Source organism: Panthera tigris, chromosome F2 (genome assembly GCF_018350195.1).
Source record: "Panthera tigris isolate Pti1 chromosome F2, P.tigris_Pti1_mat1.1, whole genome shotgun sequence".
Lineage (NCBI taxonomy): Eukaryota > Metazoa > Chordata > Mammalia > Carnivora > Felidae > Panthera > Panthera tigris.
The window spans coordinates 62,440,392-62,453,851 of NC_056676.1; the positions used below are offsets into that span (position 1 = coordinate 62,440,392).

Below are 13,460 nucleotides of genomic sequence, written 5' to 3' on the forward strand. Positions count from 1 at the left end.
TCAGAACATTTTCTTAAAATAGTGTAACAGAAAGGCAATAACTGGACCAAAGGCTATAGACATTTTTAATATTCTTGGTACTTATTGCCAAATTGCTTTGTAGAAAAGCTGCTGTTCATTCCTTGGGGGTTTAATCCCAAGACAACTCTTTGTAATGAGAGAAGGAAATAAGGTCATGAAGAACACTGGGAGCCCTAGCTTTCAGCTGCCGCCAACAGGTAATGAATATTTCCTTAAGAAAAAGCTCAAAGCCCTGCATAGTGCTTCCATGTCATGCAGGTGATTCAAGCAGTCTCTGACACCACCTTTCTGGAACCCAACATATAAATGCAACATAGGATATTAAGTTGTCAGCTCATGTACTGAGCAGAAGGCATCTCTATCCTCTCTGCTCTCTAGGTTGTTTCTACTGACCTGCACACTAGAGTGTTTAGCTCAGAGATAATTTTCAGTAAACTGTTGTCACTTGAAAGTAAACAGTCTGGATAATGTATGGTCCATTTGGAGCACTGAGAAAATAAACAACCTAGGATATGCTTTCTTCTTGTCTTTGTAGCCCTTTTTGGAATGTGTGCTCCAGATACACTACCTTCTTCCCCAAAGCACAAGTTTTATTTAAAATAAAGCTGCTTGTTTGGCACTTCTGGGCAATCATTTTTGAAGAACCACAGCCATGAGTGGCTTTGGAGCCCTACTTGGAAGAAAGCAGTTCATCCTTCTGGTGCTTTTTCTTTTGCAAATTCAGAGTCTGGGTCTGGACATGGAGAGTCGTCCTACCACTGAAGTCTGTGCCACACACACTATAGCACCAGGACCCAAAGGTGAGGAAAGAAAAACAAAATGTTCATATATAATAAGCGAACTCTCTTTTCTCCTCCCTCAACCCTACTGGAGCTCTCAATGACTTTCTCTTCTCCCTCTTCCTCCTTCTTTCCCTCTATTTTGCAAAACCTGTTATTTATTTTAAAACCTCCCTTCATGTTAGGCAGGAGAATGTGGGGAGGGGGCAGGACGCGCCCAGGGCAGGGGAAAATTCCCTCCTCTGTGCTAATTTTCCAGGGGAAAAATTGTGCTATCTTCCAGGGGAAGATACACAAGCCACAACTTTGGTCTTTCAGGGATACTTTCCTGAAGATCATCTCTATTCTTGGGCTGCTCTATTCCAATGCCTTTCTCAGTACTGATTTTGGTAAAGCTACCAGGCAAAAGCTCAGTAAAGAGAAAATTAAATATTTCATATATCTCATAAATTCGTGGGGTTCTGGCTTCCAAAGAGGAGGAAAATTTTTGTTGAGGATTGCAGGTAGTATATAAATGAACATTTCTTCATTGAAAGTGGAGTCTTCGGGGCCAAGTGCCTTCAGTGGAAGGAGGATAGACTATTGCAAAATTTTTTCAAGTAGAGCCAAGGTCTAAATGTGCTTCAAGCAACTGGTTGATAAAAAATGCTGCTGTTTTCCTAGTTTCAGTTCTGACCCTTTTGTTCTGAAAGTGGTCACTGCAGTGTAGATCGGTGCCCTTATTAGTAATTCCTGCTATGTTTCTCCAGGCTATAGGGTGGAAGAATCGCAGCTGCTTAAAATTTTAAGCAGAAAAAAAGGGTCTTTCAGAAAAAGCAGAAATACATCGCCCTATGCTTGTCTGTTATTTAAATGTGTATTGCTTAAAGTGCATTTTTCTTAATCAGTGAATTAATTTCCTCCTAAGATTGCAATCCAAGCTTTAACCTTTGATACCATAAAATAAATGCAGGGAAGAACAATGAGACCTTGGGGCTTCCAAATAATTTCTTGGGTGAATAAATGAATAATGTGAGGGCAAATGTTCAGAAAAGAAAGTTTTGATTAGAAATAAAAGTATTTACTTAGAACTATTAGTGGCCTTTCCATCAAGAGTATAAGAAACTTTGTGCCATTCCTGGGCTCTCATGGAAAATGCTGAAAATTAAGTTTTCTTTGTTCCTGCAAATGGGAGAGTCCATTTGAGAATAGCACTGTTGAACAATTTTCCTTGCAGAGAAACTACAATGTTCAAGCTATAAGAAGAATGGGCAAAGCTCTGCCAAAATAATATCCAAAATATAATGGATTCCTATTCAACAATTCTATTTATTCCAATCAGCCAACATATATTGAGTACCTATTAAGTTCCAAGCATTGTTTTAGGCATAATAGATGCATTCAATAACATACATCAGTGTCATGAACAGTAGAGAAAAAATTTAGGAGGGACGGAGGGCAATTAATATTTATTGCATAGCAGCAGCCTATTTGCCATGGTCTTCTTACCCTCATTTCTTTTTTTTTTTTTTTTTTTAATTTTTTTTTCAACGTTTTTTATTTATTTTTGGGACAGAGAGAGACAGAGCATGAACGGGGGAGGGGCAGAGAGAGAGGGAGACACAGAATCGGAAACAGGCTCCAGGCTCTGAGCCATCAGCCCAGAGCCTGACGCGGGGCTCGAACTCACGGACCGCGAGATCGTGACCTGGCTGAAGTCGGATGCTTAACCGACTGCGCCACCCAGGCGCCCCTTACCCTCATTTCTTAATGCAAAATTTCCCCCTTGCTCCTAGAAACCTTGCTAAGATTTCAAACAATGTAAATCTCCTTCACTCTTTTCCTGAGCCTTGTAGAAATTATGAGATGATTACAAGCAAAAATATGACAGAATGAAGAAGTAAGTCTTCCTGGGTGGAGATACTTGGAAAGGAGCCCTCTAGAACCCTGGGTTCCAGAACTAAGTCTATTAGGGACCTGGTATGATGTCTTCTTCTTTTCCCAGAGCCTGGGGACTTCGCATTAAAATGAATTTTAAGTCCCTTCTTATAAAAGAGATTCCCCAGGGGCGCCTGGGTGGCTCAGTCGGTTGAGCGTCCGACTTCGGCTCAGGTCATGATCTCGCGGTCCGTGGGTTCGAGCCCCGCGTCCGGCTCTGTGCTGACAGCTCAGAGCCTGGAGCCTGTTTCAGATTCTGTGTCTCCCTCTTTCTCTGATCCTCCCCTGTTCATGCTCTCTCTCTGTCTCAAAAATAAATAAATGTTAAAGAAAATTTAAATAAATAAATAAATAAATAAATAAATAAAATAAAAGAGATTCCCCAATTCTGGAACGTACTGAATACCTATCACATCTCAGGCCTCATGTTAGATACTAAAGGTTTCAAATGAAAGCACTTGTCCTAGAACGTGTCTTCATTTCAAGCTATCAGATTGCAAACTCTTGGACTCAAGGCTCAATTAATTCCTTTTCTCTTTGCAAATTGCCTGTATGCACGCATATGGAGCAACTTATCCATGTTCATCCCTGCCTTTCTGCCACTCGAGGCCCTGTGCTGGATGCTGTGCTTACAGGGAAAAACAGGACTTAGTTTTTGTCTTCTCTCAAGATGTAAACTGCCATCTACCCTACCTCATTCCTTAGTGAAAGTGAGCATAGCTCCTCCCCTCCCAACAAGGCAGATTTGCATATTTGTTTCCACAAAAGAAGGAAGGAAGGAAGGAAGGAAGGAAGGAAGGAAGGAAGGAAGGAAAAAAGAAAAATAAAGAAACAAGCCTGATGGATAAAGAAACATCTTAAAGGACTGAACTATTGCTTCTGTTCAATATATCTTCCTACGAGCAAGCTGGTCTATATTTTTTCTTCAAGGCTAATCACGTCAATACCATAGTCACTAGTATAGCACGCAGAAACTTCTCTAGATACCCTGAGAAACATTAAAAGGAGTTTTCCCTAAATTCATTTGGGAGACTGGGAGCTAAATACATCATTTAGAGTTGTACGTGGAAAACCAGTAATGCTAATGTGTCATATAATATGTTTTCCAACATACACTGATCATTTTTACTGCATTATTTCCTGAGCATGACTTGGTGGTAAGAAAGACATTGAATTCAATCTGATCTTCAGTATGTTATTACACCTATTGAGTTTTTAGTTTCTTTATTTGCAAAGTGAGCTTCATCAGAGAACTGTTTGAAGAATAATATAAGGTAAACAACGTAAACTTTAAGCCATGTAGACATCATAAATAGATAATTAAATTCTACTTATCTTTCCTTCCTCTCCCTGTTTATCTAAGTCTGTTGAGTAACAATTTTGGGAATAAGCATTGTTCCAATTATCAAAACTTCTTTGTTGAAAGTCATCTTTTCTTTCTGTGCCTTAAGTTTACTATTGTATGCTGTTCGGCCAGAAAATGTTCTTTCTTTCCTACCTATGTTGTTTCTTTAAACAATTCGTGTAAAAGTCTGACCTCTAGTGGTTTTAATTGAAAACAGCAGGGGTGATAAATTTTAACAAGAAATGTTAAAAAGAAATGTAAAACAATAAATATTTGAGTGATGATTCACAATTTCCAAAGTATTTTCAAGTAGATTATCTTGTTTAATTCTCACAATTTCCCTAAGTGGTAGCAATTACTTTAAACTTAAAGATAAGGAAACAATCTCAATGAGGCCAAGAGGAACTCTCAAATTCTTTCACATACTTACAGAACAGATATGCAATTTTAACTTTAGCCCCGGGCGTCTGGCTCTGGGTCCAGTGCCATTCCATGACATCTGCTGGTTTCTGTTAATTTCTTTAACATTGATGTATTTTTGAGACAGAGAGAGACAGAGCATGAACGCGGGAGGGTCAGAGAGAGAGGGAGACACAGAATCTGAAACAGGCTCCAGGCTCTGAGCTGTCAGCACAGAGCCCCACGCGGGGCTCAAACTCATGGACCGCGAGATCATGACCTGAGCCGAAGTTGGACGCCCAACCGACTGAGCCACCCAGGCGCCCCCACTGGTTTCTATTAGAATCAGATTTGGAAGTATATTCCACTGACCCTTGCTGGTAAGAAATGGATGCAAGAATGCCTAAGAACACAGTGTTCATGCAACATCACAGCTCAACATTGTACCAGTATACGCTGAAAATAATGATTGCCTCCCGTTTGATAATCAACTCCATTACCTTATTAGTTTGCTTGGAAATTAAAGGTATTTTGCCTAACAGCTTATGTTGGCTTCCATTAGTTTTCTTTTCTTTCGGAGATTTTTGCTTTTCAATGACTTTTGTGTGTGTGGCCTAAAAGTTCCTTTGCGATCCATCTGGCTTCTCCCTACTTGTACCACATGAAACTGCTTCTTCACCTGTAGTCTGCTTCAGTCGCCGTTGCTTTGTCTCTCATTCTTAATCCAGAACCTTTGTACTCAATGCTCCCCTCTGTCTGGCCCAACTTTACCCCAGTCCAGATTTTCCCAAAGATAGTTCCTTCTCCTCATTCAGGTTTTAGCTCAAATGCCATTTTCACAGGAGGCCCTACCTGATACCCTTCATATTCTGGTTCTGGTAATTGGCACAAACTTGAGTTGTTTCCAGGAATCTTCTCAGTCTCTAGTGCAAACAAGCCTTCTTGTGGCTTCCCCAGACGGATGGCCAAATATGCCCAGAAATGTCAGGATCACTTTCACAGCCAAATTGGAAGTCTCACTACCTGTAATGTAACTATCAGAGGTAATTTGGTTTCATCCCAAATTACAAATTTTACATTCGTTAAAGCTGAAGCCCAGAGAGGTAGAATAACTTGGTCTAGGTCACACAGTGGTTAATTGGTGGCAGGGCTAGAACTGGAACTCATATTCCATTTGTCAGGCCAGTCATTGTTCCATTCTACCATGTTATATCATCATCCTCACATTCTGTCATTCTCATTAAGCATGAAATGATCCTTCCCTTAGTTTTATAAATTAACATTAGAAAAGGAGTTCTGTGAGGTCAATGTATAAACATGGTACAGAATTGTTTTAGCTCGGTCACCTTGATATAAATTAAGTTGCTAATTTCTTTCTGGTGACTTTATCAGAGAGGTTAAGCAAGTAGGTATTTTCCCAAGACCTTTATATTAACGGCTTTAATTCACTAGATTCTTTCATTGAGAGTTTTAATATGCATTCTACGCCTAAAGACAAACCAAAATTTTAAATGGTTTGGCCAGGTTGTTCTGAACGATTTTTCCTCTCCTTTTCCTTTTGGATAGATACCAAGAAAGTACTTCAAGGTTAAACCAGAAAAAGAAGAGTAAAACTCCAGTCAATCAAAGTGTGGGCGAAGACGAGTCAGGAGGCCCTGAATGACAATGATTTAAAAAAATTAGCTTGTTTCGTTTTAATAAGGATGTGTCCTTTACTCATGCCCCCTCTTTCCCCAACTCTCTTGCACAGTAACTTGACCACCTATTTGTCACTGCTAGGGCCACAGTAGTAGGCACCTGCATGTTGGTAAAGATCATGGACTTTGAATTTGAGCTCCACCACTTACCTGCTCACAAGACCTTCAAGCCTCAGGGCCTTCATTTTTAAAATGGAGATAATGACATTGTCCATGTCAAATACTTCATTTGAAAATTAAAACATGTTCGGCATACAGCTTAGCCATCCTCCTTTTTGCCGTTAGCTTCCATTTTCGATTACCAGCCACCATAAGCTGCTTCTTTCCCCCATCCTGACAAAAGGCTCACAGACTGTAAAGTTGGCTCTATGAATAGAAACCTACCCAGGAAATGCCACCGTCTTCCGCAGGTGGCTGCAATTTCCTGCCTAGTGTAGCCCCAAGGCAAAGTCCACTCATGTTCATCAGGAGCTCACAAACTTGAGACCACCCTTACCCTTCACTAATGTTGCCTTCTTTCCGCAGTTGGCAGCTCTCCAACTGAGCCTGGTAATCTTTACCCATTAAATAGGAATCACAATAGTGTAAATACCCCTATGGATGGGATGGGATTAAATGAGTTAAAACCCACAAAACCAAAAGTCAGTTTTCTTTCCAGTAAGAAAAGATGGGATGATAATAGTGTACTCACACTATTAGTGGTGAGGAGAAATGAGTTAAGCCACACAAAGCACTTAGCACTGTCTCTCACATATTGCCAAGGACTCTTGAAATATTAGAAAACCGTGGATTAGCAGAACTCGAGAGAAAACAGGAATGTGTTTCTTGTGTTGGGGGTCTTTTTTTCTTCCTTTAAGGAATGTTTTCCCGTGACCCAGGCCGGCAGGTTTGTTCTCCTTGGATCTTGACCATATACGTAGGCCAGATACAAACTTAAGTCTCTCACTCTTTTTTTATGTTTATGGGATATACTTCTGTTAGAAATGGTGTGTTTTGGCCTTTTCGCATATTTTCAGGATATTCCAACCTATAACCAGTCTGGCTGGTTTTTGCACCACATACTTGATCTGCAATATTCTATACTTTCACAAAATTCGTTTGCAACGTTCTCTGCTACAAATATGTGCAGTGAAAATATGACACTCAAAGGCTCAAGTGAAGTAGCGGCTAAATAATGTAATTGTTTGCAAATTATTTACTGTAATCATTCTTGATTTGAAAACTCTAGAACCATCGTTTCACGTCTCTTGTGGCCACTTGAAAATACTGGTATCTGTTAAATAAAGTATACGAATACGAGTCTTTAGAATTTACAAAGGTTTATCAATTATTTTTCATTGGCTGTAGTGACATACTACAGGAATCATTATTCCTATTTAAAGAGAAGAAACTGAAGCACACTACTCTTGCCTGTGACCCTTCTGAGGGTCATTTATTTGCTATCACCCAGGGGTGACTGTATGTGCAGACACTGCAGTCTTGAGTACAGTCAAAAATAGTTTAAATGATGTTGCTCTGCCTGGCTTGAGATGAACAAAAATCTAGAAAAGGATTTTGACAGGCAGCACCAAAGTTCCCCACCCCACCCACTCCTCAGACCACATGCTCTGTGACCAAACAGACCCTTATGTCCAATGGCAGATGGACAATATGCTCTAGTAAGTAAGCAAGTAAGACAATATGCTCTAGACCAATGCGAAAGTCCCCAAAGAGATGGAGGGACTTTGACATATTACACAGGAAGTTCTCTGGAATGCATTTATCAGTGTTACCGTAGCACTTGAAGAGTAAGGCTGGGCCAGTGATCTTAAGGCAAAGTCAGTACTAGTCCATAGACACAGACCAAATACACTGAAATAATACTCACATAGAGCGTGCAAAAGCAAGGGAGATGACCTACTTTCCTGGGTTAGAGGACCATTAAGATAACATTTTATTTTTCAAATTAAAATGGACTCGACATTTTGATTAATCTCTCTCTCTCTCTTTCTCTCTTTCTCTCTCTCTCTCCCTATCTCAACTGTCTCTATATTTTGTCTCCTCATGATCAAAGGAGGAAATATCATGTTAGTATGTTTTGAAGGTGACCCAATCATGCCAATGTGGAACTTTCTCCTGCTCCCTCTTCCCGATTCTCTAACATTTTAACTCTGCACAGATGAGTGTATGCAAAATTAAAACGCTCAGCATTCATTGATGCCAGGGTGTTTCTGCACCTGCCTATAAGGCTTTTCTGTTGAGAACTGAATCTCCCAAATGCATCACTCTTACTCCCTGTTCTCCTGTATTCCTTCCTATCTTACTTTTTGGATTTAGAAACATGGGTGGGTGTGGGAGGTTAGGGTATAGTACTCTGCCATGTCAAAATGCATCACTAATGCAACAAAGTTATTGACTTAATTTTCTGGTCAGTGGCAACTTACTCTTGGAACAGGGGTGTCCACTCGAGGAGAAACTAAGTGTTATTCCATCTCCTTTTATTAAAATCAATCTTTTAATAAAGTAGAGCACAGAATGTTTTCCCTATTCCAGCTCCAATGGCTTCATTGTAAATGGAAGCTCATTACATTTTGTTAACCTAATTTTCATTATACCTTGGGTTTTCTTTCTTCTTTTTTTTTCTTTTTTCAGTTTTCATGCTATTTTGTAGAAGTTGTAAGATTGTATCAGGTCTGACTAGCCAAATGATAGTTTAAACCAGAAGAGCCATTGGAAGTCTGAGTAGGAGAATGAAGCAACTTAGATTTTTTTTTCAGGTAGATGAATCTCTTGGCAAGGTTGAAGGTAGACTGAAACACTGAAGGATGTGAGAAGCTCCCAGTGGGATATGAACTAAAAGCAAGAGATTAATGAGGGCTGTTGGGATAAGAAGAGAGGGGGAGATTAAAGAGAGATTTCAGAAACAAAACTGGCAGGTTATAATGAGTTCTAAACAGTTTGGGCTGCCTCTGGACATTCAGATGGAAAAGTCCAGCAGACAGTTGAAAATAGATATCACAAACATTTTTTAGGCATTTCTTCTCTACAAAAACAAATCACACTATTTGTCTTGACTCATGGTTTTTGTGACTTGTCTCATTTAGGGGAATCATCAGGGAGGAGGATACCGCCATTCTCACAGATAGGTGGGATGCCCATGGATTGGGATGCTGGGATATAATCGCACAGTTATTACTTACAATGCTACTCTTTTTCTTCAAATTAGTTTCTGCCCCACTTTGTACTGAAAAGAATTTTAGACAGAATGTTGTATGTTACATCTACAGAGTGTTGTGAACGTTTCAATGCCAGTGGCATAAATCTCTGGAAGCAAAAATACACTTCAGCCAGGGAGTTGCAAATCTGCGCAGCCAAGGAACGGGCTAAAAGAGGCACTGCTTGCCCTTGTCCTCTTCTTTGCATCCCTCTAATTTCTACTGGCTAGAAATTCTAGGTGGCTATTGGATGATACTGTTATAAATTTCTCCAGTGCTCACCTCATCCCAGGCGCCATTTGACCCTTCATGTGAATTATCACATTACTCCCCTCAACAACACTGTGAGGGAGATATTTCACTACTCTGATTTATAAACAACTTAGACTTGTACAATTTAAGTGGGTTGCCAGTGAGCCAGTGATGGATCCAGGACTTGAACTGAGCCCTTAGATCCCAGATCTTCCACTCCTAACTACCGCACTGCATTGCAAAAGCACTCGCCACTTAGTCCTGGATGGATGGGATTTCTCCTTGCATTTGTTTCTACTGACATGGCTGTGAATGAATTTTAATAGTGAATGATATGTGCAGGCAGGAGAAACCTGCCCAACAAACCTTGATATTGTATTTTTCATTAAGTACGATGTTAGTTGTTGTTGGGTTTTTTTCTTCCTGTTACTCAGACATGCAGTGACTACAAAAGACTTGGAGGTTCCAAGTAGTAATTCTTTTTAAACCAAGTAAACCTGAAAACAAGAGGAGGTGCTTTATAATCCAAGTAGGAAATATTGCAGGATATTTGAAATCTTCACTTTTCTTTGCCAGGTCACACAGGAATGAGCTGAAGGAGGAATACAGGTTTTTCGGTCTCTGAAACTGATGGGGCACAATAAGAGAACTGGTTGATATCATGGTCATGCACGTCAACAACCTGGGTTGGATCACAGGAAGCCCCCAGTAAACACAGTTGTTATCATTACTGACATTGATATTGTTATTAGATGACGTAATTATATGTCCTTATATATGTTATTTCCTTGCATTACTTAGCATATTAATATAGAAAAAGCACTTCTTTTCTGTTTCCTTATTTGACACATTATCTTGTCATCTGAGGAGAGAGCAGTAGAGTTGAATAAAAGCCAAATCTCCTTACTCCCATATCACCGATCTTTTCAAAATCGCACCCTGTTAGGTGCCAACAACACACATGACAATTTCCCTTTCGTAATACTCATGACATTTAGAAGACCTTGTTTGGTGTCTCCTTCCAACCAAACTTTTAGGCTTAGATCATGTCTAGTCTGAGACCGTGCCGTATGCCTAGGACTCAACACAGGACTTAGTAGTTAGTAGAGACTCAATAAATATTTGTTCAAGAATGAGTGAGCAAATTGTGAAGTTTTGAGCAGCTCTTGAGAACAAAGTGTAAAATATCTGCCCTCATCACAAGGAACTTACCCTCCAGTTAAGGAGTTGACATTAATACAAAAAGTTAAATAACAGTGCATTTTAAAATAATACTCCAAGGCAGCAATTATAGAGTAGTAACAGGGAAGCAGATGGTGAATTACCAAGGAAATAATTCTATCAATAAATTCAGAGAATTTAGAATTTGAGACAGACTGATGGGTAAAATTTACAAAGGAGAGAAGGGCCATAGTTTCTTTATATTATTAATGATTTATTTTTTAAATTGAAAGAGTATTTTATGCTTGTTAAACATATAGCATGTATAAATATATGCAGAATAAAGATGTGTAAAGAAAAAACTAATGATTTCACATTTCACTGTCACTCTTCCTTTTCCAGACCCACTTCTCCCATGTAATCATCGTTAAGAGCTTGGTATTGGCACTTTTCTCTATATTTTTTCTGTTTATTATTCTTTCTTCTAAGTAAGATCATATGCATGTGACTCTCCAAGAGACATTCTTTATATACTATAACATGGAGCTCTTGCTTTCTCCAGAGGTCTCGCTCTGACTCATTATTTTTAGTAACTGCACAGTATTTCTCCTTGTATTTTCATCAGTTCCATGATGACAAACTTTCAGATTGTTTATGGTTTTTGTTTTTGCCACAGCAAACAAGTGTTTTCATATACGTAAATACACACACAACACACACACGTTCTTACAAGTAGTTTTTAGTTCTTACAGTTATTCCCGTAAAATAGGTTCCCTAAGGTAAAATAGATGGTTTGGATTCTTTATTTTAATCCTTATTGACAGACTAGCTTCCAGAAATGGTGTAGCAATTGATGTTGCCAGAAGCAATGACTGAGTGCTCTCTGCATCTGTGGCATCGTTTGATGCTGCTAGTCTTTTTAGATAATTACTAAATCTAAAGGCAAAGTACAATAAAGACATTTCCATAGGTACTATTGTTCTGACTAATAGTGAGTACGGGCACTTTTCATCTACCATTTATTACTTATATTTTTAGATCATCTTTTTATTTCACTTATTATCTTTTTGCAAAACCTTTTTGCATGTTAAGAATATTAATCATTTTCTGTATCTTAGTGCTTGATTTTTTTCCCTTGTCTGTCATATATTTGTTTATAAACTGTATATATTTACGAGGCATCTTTTATCATATAAAAACTTTTAATTTCTCATGTGGTCATATATGTTTTTCTTTTCTTTTATGACGTCTGTGTTTTTTTTCCTCTGAAGAGACGAACTTCAAACAGAGAGAAAAGTGTGTGGCACTCAATGGAGGCATGAATTGAAAGACATTTTAATAAAAAAAATGAATAACCAAGTTGAACAGGAATAGAAGGTTATGCAACTCAATGACAGAAAATAACACCAGAAATTTCCACCGATGCCAGTCTGTGAAAGTCCAAATGCTAGACTAACTAGTTTGGGCTTGGCCTATAAACACAGAGGAACTGCTGAAATGTTTTGAATGGGGCAGTTTTATAATGAAAATGCTATTTTATAAAGATTAATCTGCAAGATGGTTTGAAAAAGTGAAGTTCAGATCTAAGGAAACCAGTATTTAAACAATTATTCATTGAATAGACACTGTTCTAGGCCCTTGGAGTCACTGGTGAATAAAACACCATGCAGACCATTTAGGGACCACCCACTAGCAATAGGGATTATATGAGGACAGGAAGAGGTAGAATGATGGCAGTAGTGTTAGGAAGAAAAAGAAAGGACACATGTGAGAAAAAGTAAGAATCAAGGTGGAAGTTAGGAAGGAGGAATAGCCAAAGCCAATCTGGGTACTGAGCCTGGGAGATTAGAGCATGGTGGCAACACTGGGAGACACGGGCAAATTAGAAGAGGGAACAGGGATGCCTGGGTGTCTCAGTCGGTTGGGCATCTGACTCTTGACTTCAGCTCAGGTCATGATCTCATGGTTCATGAGTTCAACCTCTTGGGATTCTCTCTCTTCCCCTCTCTCTCTGCCTCTACCCCGCTTATGTGCATGCACTTACTCTCTTTCCCTCTCTCAAAAGAAATGAATAAACTTAAAAAAAAAGAAGAGGGGAAAAAAATATGGGGTGGAGAGAGTAGTAGAGCCAGTCTGGCTGCCTTCCTAGATTACAAGCCATCACACAGACCTTTCTCAGCTGACTCCAATCAATTCATTAATCAGCCATTTGAGAGAATGACATTTCAATCAATTACTAATTTATTTAACTGTATTCTCATTAAGCTCACATTTATCTATCTTAACTTTAAGGGTGTTATTCCCTTTCTTTTGAAAACCTTTGTTGAGAAAGCACCCATTACATCTGAGACGCTGTGCCAAGTGCTAGGGATACAGAGAAAATAGTGCATATCCCTGACCTGTCCCATCACGTGACACAGTGTGGTGGATGCTTTGAAGTAGGAGGGGTGTTCCCTTCAGAAAATGAGATGATCCTGACAGTTAAAGAGGGAGATGGCAGCAAGAAAGTCTGTACCAGGAAGACTCCTGGGGAAAGGATGTGACACGTGAGCGGAACCCATAGGATGCATGGTTTGGATGGAAAATAAAAATCCACATGAACTTTTATTGATGAGAACAGTGTAGTAACAGCCTGCCCTCATATAATGACAAATTTGCATTTTATCTTATTTTCTTTTTCACTTAAGTTATAAAT

At 39.2% G+C, this 13,460-nt stretch overlaps 1 protein-coding gene across 1 annotated transcript in view; it reads left to right on the forward strand.

Annotated features, from left to right (window-relative positions):
- The first annotated feature begins 580 nt into the window (after positions 1-580).
- Positions 581-13,460, forward strand: part of COLEC10 (collectin subfamily member 10) — a 39,588-nt gene continuing 26,708 nt past the window's right edge. The window contains exon 1 of the mRNA XM_015534606.2: positions 581-821. Within this exon, the coding sequence (XP_015390092.1) occupies positions 674-821 (148 nt within the window). The 5' untranslated portion in view covers positions 581-673. The remainder of the gene's footprint in view (positions 822-13,460) is intronic.